We start from the raw sequence: 12248 nt of genomic DNA, 5'->3' as shown, positions 1-12248 counted from the left end.
GGTCACAGTACCCTAACGTGTGCTTGTGATGGCAGTGGGGAGCCAGATAGTGCTCGACCTGGCACGGAGCCTGCGGGGTAAAATTATCCTTACGGCAATTTGGGATGCGATCTGAACAGGCTGGAGGTGAGGTTCAGCACACACTGTGCCCCTTGACTGTGGCTTTTTCTTTTAAATTTGTCACCGTGTACCCGAGAATCAGAGCTACCTTTGAGCAGAGCTGGCTTTTAAGCTGATTTCCAGTGAAGTTGGAGCGACTTTGAATATAGGCACATCCTAAAATGAGAGCAGATCTGAGGCTCCTGTTATGATGAGGAAGGGTGCATGGGGAGCTGCTGTGGGAGCGGGGCTGGGGGTGCAGGCACGGGGCACTGGGGGCTGCGCCTCTGACGAGCGCCAGCTGCTGGGTGAGATGCTCGGTAAAAGGACCAGGAGTAAATATTTATGTAGATATTATATATTTTTAAAACTTCTAAAAACAGGCTATAAATCACTTACTGATTAACGTACATCTGTGGTGTGTCCCGTCCCATCTCTTAAGTATCACTGCTGTTTTGGTAAGAGGAAACCCTTTTATTCGGGAGTATTTGAGCTTTGGTTTTCCTGGTTCTGCTTCAGAGCCTCGGAGCAGTCAGCAGCTGGTACGGAGCCGTGCCCCATGGACTTCACTTTCTGCTGGCTCAGGTCCTTTTGCTGCTTGTCTCCTCACAAATGACAATATCCGTATCAGAGAGAGGGACAGGAGGGCAAGCTCAGCGCTGGCTGAATTCTACCGTGTGGCTTCCTTCAGCTGTCATGCTATTTTTATTTTAATTGTATTCTTAAAATCACTGTAGTGCAAGCATATTTGGTGAACCTCAGAGAAGCTGAGGAGCTCGTAGATGTGACCTACTTTAATTCCCTGCCTCGCGTGTTGTTGCAAGTTCTGTGTAATTATTGCTTTTCCTCCCCCGCAAAAGAACTGGCTCATCGGTTTGGGACATCGACCGATTTTCAGCCTTCTCGCAAACCCACGTGGACCAAGAGGAGGGGAAAATCCATTTGTACGAGGGAAACAGCCTTCATTTAGGAGGGTTTGCTAGGATGGGCACTGCGACGCGCTGGGTGACTGGAGAGGAGGAAAGGGAGGATGAGATGGCAGGAGAAAATCTGGATTTTTTTGTTCTTTTTATTTCCCCTCCTAGCTTTTCATGAGTTTGTTTGGAAGAGAGTTTTGTGACATAGTAGACGTAGTAGTTATCACCTCAGGCTTTCTCCCGGGGGGCTCGTCCACATCGTGGCCAAGTTGGGCTGGAATTTGGAGCCGGAGCCAGGCGTTCTCATGCAGTCTGTGCTGACCAGGACAAGTCCGTAGGAGGTTAAATCATGGTTGGCTGGAAGAGAACTTGGTCCGAGCACCGTGCTGCGACTTAGTTCTTGCACATAACGGAAAGATGTGGTGCAGTGAAACTGCTTAAGGTTCATTATATTCTTTGGGATGGCCCGGAGAGGTGCGTGGTGAGCAGCTGGCGCTGCATGGGACCGGCTTTGCCAGTTTGCGCAGAGCCCTGTGCAGTGTCTCTGTGTTGCAATGTTTAATTCGTTTCAAGGAAAGTAACATTTATAATTCTGAGCGTTGCTTTAGGCCACACAGCCATTTAAAAAAATAACAATTTAAAAAAAAAAAAAAGTTTAATTTTGAGCAATTCTCGAGCTCGGTTGCGTTAAGCGTTGTTTAATCATGCAAAACAATCACGCTTAGGTATTAGTGTGAAAGTATCCAGATTTAGCTGATACTGTTTACTCGCAGGGGAGCACAGGTGTTTCAGATGTGCAGGACTGAGCGTGGAGGCTTCGTAATAAATCTGCAGCGTGCCACTGCTCGCTAATAGCCCTTCTCCTAACAATTCAGAAAGAGCCGAACCATCTTCCATTAGCATGGCAGAGCGCCCAGGAGTGACTGCTGCAACAACGAGCGGCCGAGGTGCCTGCAAGTTAAAAATAACCCTTGTCACCTAAATGGCTGCGGCCACCTGGAAGCGCACATCACCAGCCTGCCTTTCACTTCGGGGCTTGTTTGGCTTCTCCTCCGAGCTGCCAGGGACCCCCGAGCTGCTTCGGGATGCCTTTTGACTAAATACTGCTTTCAGTTCAAAGGGAGCCTGGTATGCCTTGAAGCTTGGTCATTTTGAAGTGTTTGGAGAACATCCTACGGTTTATACATGATGAGGATAGGAGTTATACAAGCGCTGAGGGGATGTTTTGGGGATATTGTTTCCAGTGGCTTTTTCCAAATCTCACTTTAGGAAGCGGGGGAAGATGGATTTCAGAGGCAGAGGGGGGAATAAGCAAGATGAGACTTCCAGACAAGCTGCTAAAATTAAGAGGATTTGTATAGTCAAGTAAAAATGGGACCGCGTACAAAAGAAACAACTGCTGACTTGCTTATAGGGAATCTGGATGGATGTTCTCTGCATCCAGAACTAGCACTTGAACATGAAATTGTGCAATTTTTAACCTCTCAGTTGTAATTTATTCCTTTTGCATGTTGAGTAGTAATAGTCCCAAGCACAGCCTTTGGCAAACCTGGAAAAAAAAAAGTGTTGTGTTTTTCTGTTTGGATTTATGCTTTGTTCTGTCATGTTTTTATGTTGTTCTTGAAATGCAAATAAGGGACCTGGAAAAAAAAAGCTATACTTTGGAACAGATGCAAGAAAATATGGAAAATAGTAAACCCTGTGCAGCTAAGCATACATGTTCATACTTTTCCCAAGGCTTTCTATCCTATACAGAGCCTTTCCCAGCAGACTCTAACACTAAGCTGGACAGTGGAGTTGGTTAAATTGATCTGCTACTTGGGTATATGCAGAACATGGGCAGGATGATTTGATACTCTGCTGTTGCTGAAAGTAAAAACAGTGAGGAAATGATCCCAGTCTCTTCTTAGAATCTACCTTTAAGATATAGAAGTGTTTTTTTTTTTTTTTTTCTTAGCTCTTCATTTGAATTTCTGGCAAAAAAAAAAGTGATACATTTCCCCCTTGTATTGTATAATAGATTACATGAAGAATCTTCTGTAATGAGTCTGAAGATTAGTTAATTATTTTTGAGATTGTGTTACATGTGTTAGGTTTATAGTGTACTCCCCAGTACAGTTACTTAGCACAGGGGCCAGCACTCTGTTGCTTTGTGCAGCTAATGGAGTTTCTGACTTGAACAGAAATTGCAAAGATTTCATGTTTGGAACCAAAGGTTCAAGTCCTGAAGATGGCCCCTAGCTTCTCACTGTACCGGTGATGTATTAAATGCAGTGCAATGATTTTAGGGTTTTTGATGTGGCAACTCCCACTTGGGGATGGTTTCCCCCTCCCTGTTACAAAGCCTTTACGCAGAAGATGTACTGATGCTACCCTGCTTCTTGCTTTGTCCCGTATCTGGAGACAAGTCCTACGGTATCTATTGTGTAAAAAAAGTCTTCATCCTGTAAGGAGCAGACCGTGAAGAATGGGGACAAACAGGAAGAAATCGCAGGGCAGTTCCCAGCAGCAGGAGGTGGCCGTGCTGGTCTCTCTGCTGTTTACTTTGAACTTGGCATGCTCCGAGTCTTCCCTGGCTTGGCTTCCACAAGCATAAAGCACACAGCCAAGCCCATGAGCATGTGATAGTTGGCATTTTTGACGTGTGTTGCGTGGCTGTGCAGCCGTAACTCAAGGATCACAGCTATAAAGACAGGTAGGAGCAAGCAGGCAACAAGCCGTAGGAATTTTAATCTCTGCATGAAGCCTAGACATGTACAATTTTTATTTTATTTTTTTTTGCTTTTGAGAAGGAGCCTACTTTCTGTAAACATGGAAATGGGGTGTGAGACATCAACCCAGCTGCTCTGCAGCCATCGGTACTGTGCTGTAATGCCTCGTGGACCTCGTGCCACATCAGCCAACACACCGAGAGAGTGGGGCCTGCCCCAGGGCACCGCCTGCGGCCCGTTTTTGCTTCCACTGCTTTGTTCTGATGTAGGCCCACCAGGGGTGGTTACCTAGAGGAGCCACAGTTCTGTAATTGTTGACCTGCTAAAGGGCATGACACACAGCAGATAGATGTAGGCACGTGGGGATAACTCCTTTCTGTGCATCTGCAGAGCTTCTCTCATGACCGGGGGATCCGCAAGGGACGGAACTCCTCGTTGCTCACCAGAATTATTTATTTTTCTAAGTCTTCAAAGCTTTGGAAAACACGTTAGTGTGGTGTAATGTTTTCCCTCACCAGTGATGACATTGGCAAGTGTTTCAATTGGAGGAGATTCTTTTTTTTTTTTTTAATGGTCTTAGTATATGTAACACTAGATAGGAGTTGACATGATGCTGTAGGCCTGGAGCAGGTCAGGGTAGCTGGAAGCTCTACACTTGCTAGAGTACCACGCATATGTGATGTGGCAATGCTTGCTTCAGGTTGCAAATTTTCACTTCCAGGGCTTAAGGATTCCTCCTGCTCCTCAGATCTCCCCTCTCTGTCTCCTGGTTTCATCTTTCGTGCAGCCATCAGAGGACTCAGTCCTTATAGAGAGAGGGTAATAGGGTTAAAGAAGATGCCAGGAAAAAATACCTCAGTTTATTTTGGAGAGTCTGCTGCTTAACATTTTGTGGAAGTCACTGTGTTTTCAAATAGAGCAAGCTGGGAACTTGTTTTAGAGAAAGGTCTGAAGACTTAGACCCTACCACCTGTGGCTGTCACAAGTACCTCCTGCTTGTTGGTGCCGTGTGTTTGGTGAAGGTTTTTTGCAAGGCCTGGATCGTTTTTGTCAGGCATAAAATTAACATTTGTAAGCATCAGAGGGGGAATGGTTCCCACTCTTTGGAGCGTTGTTCATAATGACAAGGGATTTTTGTGCTTTAAAACTATGGAAGGAACTTGAGTAACTTTGAAAGGAAAGTACTTTATCAGAGCACAGAGGCTTCCTGATTGTGCCTGGCTGAGGCAGAGCTGGGCATAGCTGGCAGCTAGCTGACGGAAACGCCACACAAATGAGACAGCAGGAATCCAGTGACTTTGGAGGAACAGATGGATGAATTGCAAACACTATTTTGTCCCCTTTTGTGTAAGGAGACGTGCTCAGCCTTTGTGACTTCAGTTTGCTGCTAGCTAACAAGAGATAGTCACAGCAGCCAGGAATGACTCTTTGCAGTTTTGAACCAGTGGATTTTGCCTTTGTAGGTTGAGTTTACCATCCATCATCCTACCAGAAGACACGAATCTACTGTTCATATTAGGCTGCCGATTTAATGATGGCGAAGCTTGTACCACAGATGAGAAAGTTGCTAACCAGATCAACACCTGAGCTTCCTTGTCCTCTCTTGGGGAGAGCGTGGTTTGGGGCCTGTGGCTGTTCTCCTAGTTCAACATCCCATTCTGTGATGCTCATCCAGCATGGTCTTGCTGGATCTTCCTCAGTTCCAGGACAAACCGGTACAGGAGAAGGGGTAGGAGAAGCAGCAGGAGTGGTTGGCAGCCTGGCATCCCCCATGGGGACATTCAGTTGTGCAATGAACCTCTTGGATTCCTGACAGGTCAGGTTTGTTGACCCTTCTGGGCATGCTGTAGTGAGCGTTTAGTTATTTACTAAAGCCTTTTGAAGTGAAAGTGGCTTGATGGGGTCTGAGGCTTTTGTGTTATGGAGAGTTGTGTGAGAATCTTTGCTGGGGTTAGCTATTAGCTGATTGTTTAATTATTTGGCTCTGTAACTAAGTAACTAAATGCCTTGAGCCTTGAGATAAGTAGCTCTTTGTTAACATTTTAATAAATGGAAACAAATAATAATAATTTAAAACCTAAGGAAGTATAAATCTCTCGTTTCAGTGACCAGTTGTGAATAGAGACGTGATTTGGAGTATAACTGTGAACCTCATAATAACATGAAATACAGCTTTCAGAATGTCCCAGTCCCCTATTGCGGTCATGGCTTTTATACAAATAATATTTACTCCGTTTGATGGCTGGATGGCATAAACCATTCTGCGAGACCGTATGACCAGGCAAAGAAAAAGTTCGTCTGCTTATTTAACAGCGGCTTGGGTTTCCATGGGGTGTTGTTTGATAGCTCCACCTCTAAAGTTTAAATATGCTCACATTGTGTGCAGCACTATTGCAAACAAGGATGTAGCTGAGAGTAAACAGCAGCAGAAGCAAGGTTCCCTCCTCCAGTGTTTAAGAACATCAACAGAAATTTTACACATGCCTTTGTTGTTTGATTGTTTTCGTAGGGTGATAGGCAGGTGTTATTCTCAGGAGTTAAAGCACCTCGGTGGTAGGAACTAATGCCACAATTATAGGATTTGCAGGAGCCCCTTTGAGGAATTGTGCCCTGCCGTCCTGGGGCTGTGGGGAGCCCAACGTGTTGGATGATGGCTTAAGGTTTACGGTGATGGCTCAGGGATGGGGCTTTAGGCAGGAGGAGCATGAAAGTGGTGCTGGGTTGTCAGGCCTTGCTTGGCCTCTGCTGGGCCATCTCCTTCTGCTCCTCAGACATAGCTGGTTGTTTGCACTTAGGATCCTACAGTTTGGGAAGACTTCAGGGGATGCTTCTGCAAATGCCAGAGGATGGGTACAAGTGCAGGCTGAGCTTCTTGGTTATGCTCAGAAGATGTGGAAATGGGGGAATAATCCTCATATAAGCCTCAGGGGCAGCACTGCTGGGATTATATAGGTGCAAGTGAGGCAGGACTTGACCCTAAATCCCAGAGCAGTGTGCAAATGCTTGTGAACGGGTGCAGGGTCCTGTGGGGAGCTGCCTTGCAGGGTTAGGCATTTATGTGCTGCAGGGAATTTGTGAACAGTTTCAACTCATTGGTTTGCTTTGTGAATCTATTGGACGGGCTAATGCCTCCGAATCCCACCTGTTCTCTGTTTGCATTTGGGCACCATTTCAAACCCGCACTGGAAAAGTTTATAGGCAAACATTATAAAAAGTGACAGTCTTAAGTGCTACTACATTCGAGTTTGGCAACACAAATGCTCACCTGAAAGAGCTCACTATTTCCAAACATGACTTCATTATTTCATGACAACACTTAGCGCTGGATCTTCCCTGATCCTCCAAAGAGAAAGAAATGCAGGAGGATAATGTTTACCAAACTCTAATACCCGCTTGACTTTTTAATTTTTTTTTTTTTGGTTTGCAAGTAATTTTCCTTTTAAAGCTGCATTTGAGTTTGGATTTGGATTTGTGTTGAAAGAGTAAACCTGGGGTTAGTAATTTAAAAAGAGATGAAGTCAAGTGTGGTAGGTACAAAATAGTTTTCCTTGTGATTGTATGGGAAGAAGGGCAGACTGCACAGGAGGCCGCTGCAACCCGTGTGAGCACCCTACAAGTGTCCTGGGGCTGCTCAGCAAAGCCTTTAAAGCACCTGAAGGAGGGCTGAGCTATCTTCACCCATGGTGGCTTTTAAAAAGTTTAAACAAAGACATTTTAAAAGACTCCTGTACATTGTTGGCACAGTGTAAACTCTGTAAAAGAAATGTACTTTGCAGGCAGAGTGCTTGCAAAGAAGTCTTATAAACTTCTGAGTAAATTAGCAAGCTGGTTTCAGCTCCTTTGTTTTTTTTAACTTTAATCTGACAGTGGAATATGAATTAAAAATATTCTCCAGCATACTCCTTACTGATATGAAATATATGTAGCAATGGGCCGTGCTCCTGCTGGAAATGAGATTTGGACCAGCACAGCGTGGTTCTCGGTAAAACACCTGCACCACAGATCCGTGGATTCCTGACTGCATCGGCGAGGCTCAATGAGTTTGTAAAACGTGTAAAGCTGTGTTGTAGCTTGTCCTGGGCTTCGAGATGGAATTTTGCACTCCAGAAAACGTAGAGATCCAGTTATAAAACCTGAATCTGAGAAGCATTACAGTTTCCACCAATGGTCCCGCTCAGGTTTTGCTTAAAGGACTCTCCTGGCCACCGTCTGAGTGCGATGTGTGCCAGGTCTGTCTGACAAAACTCGCCGTAGGGAAGGAGGCTTGAGAAGCTTTGCTGGCTTTGTAGGGGCACATCCCTGGATCTGTTCTCTCTTTGCTTCAGGGAAGCTACCTCTGAGCTCCCTGAAATTATGTGATTCCCAAATGAGTGGGAGGAGAAATTGGGCTCCGTGGTTTCAAGTGCAGCGAACTTCAAGATCAGCAAAATATTTAAGTGCCCAAGTGTCCCATTTGGTGGCTGCTGCTTGTTTGGACAACTTCAGCATGACCAAACTCTCACCTAAAGGCTACATGATATTTGTTTCAGTCTTCTGTTGGAGGTGTGATGCAAGGAACAAGCACGCTGAGGAGGGACGTGGCTTTCCGGGTTCGGTATTCTTAGAAGCAAGGGTGGGCACCAAGGAGTTGCCTATTTTAGTGTTCCCTCAGACTCTGGGCAACATACAGAAAGCGGTGTGTTTTATTTTTGTGTGCACACACGGCTGCACAGCTGGTGTCTGTGGCAGGATTTGTGTGGGGGTGAGAGCTGGGCAGCAGCTGGCTGGGTGATGTGACCCTCCCCAGGAGCAAACAAAGTGTGTTCCTGCTTCTCTCCTCTATTTACTTTTCATGCCAGCCTTGGAAGGAAGATATTGGGAGAGGGCTGTTGCGGTTTTGAGGAGAAACCAGTGAAAAAAACAGTCCTTATGTGTGGCACAGCCTGGCTGCTTCATGGGGGTGGCTTGGGGGAGTCCCTCCACCCCATACCAAGCCATCCCACTGCCCCATGGGGATGATGAAGCTGTGGTAACTACAGGCAGATGTCATTTTCCAAGGATTTTTTTTTTTTTTTCTGGAAAAAGACTGTGGTTTGACATCCTTCCTGACACTTGGCTACAAAGGGGACCTGATGGATGAGCCGTTTCATTCTGAACGTCTGGTACACAATGCCTCTGAAAGCTTCATTTGTGTTCCTGGGCGTCTGCTGTGCCTGCTCAGGAGAGGCTGTGAAATAAGAAAAGAGGGAAAAAATAAAGGAAAAAATTACTGTCGCTTGGAGCAGAGTTGGCAGTGCAGAAGGCAAGTGTAGAGGCTTTGGAAAAGGTGCAGGGAGAAAAATAAAGGACATCGTATATGCTGTGTATAGGACCTCATGTTTATGGGCTCAGTGAGGCCTTGTGTTTTTTTTGGCTATCCTTTTCTTCTAAAACAGCTCTTTCCAAGTTTAAGAAAACCCTATATCTACAGTCAGATGAGGGAGGATAAATACTGAATTTCAGACACAAACGCTGTGATATAGAACTGAATTTGCTTATTGAACTCTTCCTGCCTCCTCTAAGCTCCTGTGAAGCCCTCAGGCCCAGCAGCTCTCGTCTCTCCGGGGCTGGCTCGCTGTGGCTGGCAGGAAGAGTTGTGACTTTGTGTGGCATTTGGGACAAGGGACACTACCAGACACTGTTCAAAGGAGAATGAGCTTTCTGTGTGGTTAACCTTTTGAAAATAAAGCTTACTTATGCCTGCATGCAGTTCAGTTTTACAGGACAGGTGGCTGGGCTAATCTGGATGAAACTTTTTATTTAACGTAACTTGATTGCTGTGGATAAAAAGGGTCGTCACTGACTTGTGTTGGAAATTCTCTCCTTTCCCTCTTTCTTCTTTTTTTCCTCCTTTCCTTCCACCTTCGCAGAGCCGCCAACCAAATACCAAATCTCTCAGCCAGATGTACACTCAGCACTTCCAGGAGAACCACTTGAGTTGCGCTGTCAATTGAAAGACGCCGTCATGATCAGTTGGACTAAGGATGGGGTCCCTTTGGGGCCTGACAATAGGACAGTGATTATTGGGGAGTACTTACAAATTAAGGATGCTTCACCCAGAGATTCGGGCCTCTATGCTTGCACTGCTGTTAGGACCCTAGACAGTGATACTCTGTACTTCATTGTAAATGTTACAGGTGAGTGAGCTAAACGTAGGTTTTGCATGTAGAAGCTGTAAAATGTGATGTAAAGACACGTTGTGATATAACTTGAAACAAACTCAGCTAAACCCACTGTGCCCAGCTGGATCTGTAGTTGTGGTATTTTGGGTATTTTCCCCTTTGTCCTGATTCTGAAATGGCATCCGTTTGTATATACCCCTTCTATTTAATGGGGTCTGTGCTGACTAATGCTACTGATGAGTAGCCCCCTGACTCTATGCCTCTGTGGACAGGATTAAATGATGGTCACTGTGGTGACGATGATGATAAAGCCACTAAAATGAATGTCAGCTTTCTTCCCTCCATCAGAAGAGGAAAAGGGGTGTCCTACATCCTTTTGCACTGCTTTAAGTTTAGAGACAAATTACTCTAGAGTCGCTCAGTTTTGGTCAGCGGAATGTCTTAAGGAAGAAGAAAGATTTTTTAGTTGAAAGATTTTTTGGAATTAAGCTCTCTTTCAAAGCTTTGTAGCATGTAAGGATTATTAGCTAGTTTGGTTAGAATTTTATAACAATAACATAAATTTATGCATTTTCTTTTACTATAGCACCTGTGCAACTAACATGACATCTGTTCTCCTTGATAGATAAACTAAGATGTAGCATGTTGGTTTGTCTGTAAAATATGCTGTTTTAAAGTTTTGGTTATTTTTAATGTGCAGATGCTCTTTCCTCTGGGGACGATGAAGATGACAATGATGGGTCTGAAGACTTTGTGAATGACAGCAACCAGATGAGTAAGTAACAGCAAACTGCCGGAGGTGACTAGCAAGATCCACGTGGAAAATAACGTCCAGTTGCTTGCTCTCCTGCCTTCAGAGCTTCTCGATTGTTAGCTGCATGTGCTGTCAAGTAGTGGTATCTTTGTCCTTTCCTGTTTTCTGTTTCACATGGTTCATAACTTGGAAAAGAAAAGAAAAAAATAAACTAATATTCTTCTAAACATGCTTTACTGGTCTGTACTTTCTGTCTCCCTTCTTGCTAGCATTTCTGAAGTTTCCCATCTTCCTAAATAGAAGTTCAGTCTTTGTCTGTTTTAGCTGATCTTTGAGAAATCTGACTTTCCCTTTCCCTGAACCTGGACTGAAATCTAACAGAAGAAACAAAGATCCAACTCACTTCGTTAAAAGGTAGCACGGAAACTTTAAAAATTAAGTTGCACCGAGGCAAATCCCTCAGTCTTTAACCTAAGCAGAAATCTCATTGGGGAGGATGGATTTGGAGACAATGGGATTCTTTTGTCTAAAAAAGGACCTCAAGGTTTGTCACAAATAAAGCAATCCAGCACTAAAAATACATTTAGTGTTACTTATGCATGATGAAAATGGGCTAAAAGAGTCTTAAACCTAGCTGGATGTTAAACTTCAGTCCCTTTGGAGAATTTAGAAAGCTATTAATAGGCTCTAAATGGAACAGTCACTAAGGAAAGAAAAGTAAGATTCATATTGGTTCCTTATACCCCCATGCGCTATTGCAAAATCCCCTTGGTTGGCTGATCGTTTGCTGTTGCTCATGCTTTGGAAAGTCGATAACGTGAGCACAGAAAGCCTTCGTTAGAGATGTCAGCTGGCTGCAGTGCGTTTGCTCCTCAGCCAGGTAGCGATCGGCAGCGATCCTCGGGACTTGAGCCACTTGTTCGGATGATGGAGCACGAGCCTCGTTTCAGCCACCCTAGTTAGTTACTGTTGTATACGACTGCCCCTGCTCTGAAGCTGTGAAACATTAGATGCTCTTTAAAATGATAGAAGTAGTTAGCTGCCGGCGTGGCCCCGCCATCTGTTAGTGTGATTAACCCAGCCCGATTCACAGGTGCAGCCTGAAGTGGCTGAGATTAAGCAGCTGGAGGCTGCTCGGACAAAGGAATGCGGTGGCAGAGATAATTGGCGAGTTTGGAAAAGGGACAGTGCTTTTAAAAGGAGTTGTATAGGCAAAACCCCCAAGCCCAGGCAGCGTTAGTGTTCCCCTGAAAAGGGTTCATGGGTTCATTCCTTTTAGGAAACATCCCTGTATCTGTTGTGGCTTCGGAGTTTCATTGGTGCTTGTCAGAAAAGGGCTTACAATATTTCTGGTGTGCAAGGGAATACTGCTGTGCTTCCAAGCTGTGCTAATGGGGATGAACAGTGAGCAAACAGATTTTAAAGTGCATATAGTGGGAGAAAAAAGACGAGGACCTGATTTCAAGGCAGCTGCTGTGTGACATCATGGTAACTTCCTTGCCTTTTGCTGAATGGGGAGAGCTATCCTGCAGTATCTGCTGTAACACCGGTTGTGCTCTCGTAATACAAGCATCATTTCAAGCTACTGTTAATCCATCCGTAGTCAGGAGTTGGTGAAAAGCCTTTG

The 12248-nt window shown here is 44.9% G+C and overlaps 1 protein-coding gene across 3 annotated transcripts in view; it reads left to right on the top strand.

Annotated features, from left to right (window-relative positions):
* Positions 1-12248, top strand: part of FGFR2 (fibroblast growth factor receptor 2) — an 80867-nt gene that overhangs the window by 10093 nt on the left and 58526 nt on the right. For 2 of the 3 annotated variants that reach the window (XM_084526258.1, XM_084526257.1), the window contains exons 3-4: positions 9616-9882; positions 10568-10642. The exons of the other annotated variant lie outside the window; for it this stretch is intronic. In XM_084526258.1, the coding sequence (XP_084382384.1) occupies positions 9616-9882; positions 10568-10642 (342 nt within the window). The remainder of the gene's footprint in view (positions 1-9615; positions 9883-10567; positions 10643-12248) is intronic. 3 annotated transcript variants of the gene reach the window in all.

Source organism: Aythya ferina, assembly GCF_964211825.1.
Source record: "Aythya ferina genome assembly, chromosome: 7".
In the NCBI taxonomy this organism is placed as follows: domain Eukaryota; kingdom Metazoa; phylum Chordata; class Aves; order Anseriformes; family Anatidae; genus Aythya; species Aythya ferina.
Note: the sequence above shows the minus strand (reverse complement) of the source record. Positions and strands in the feature narration are given on the sequence as shown.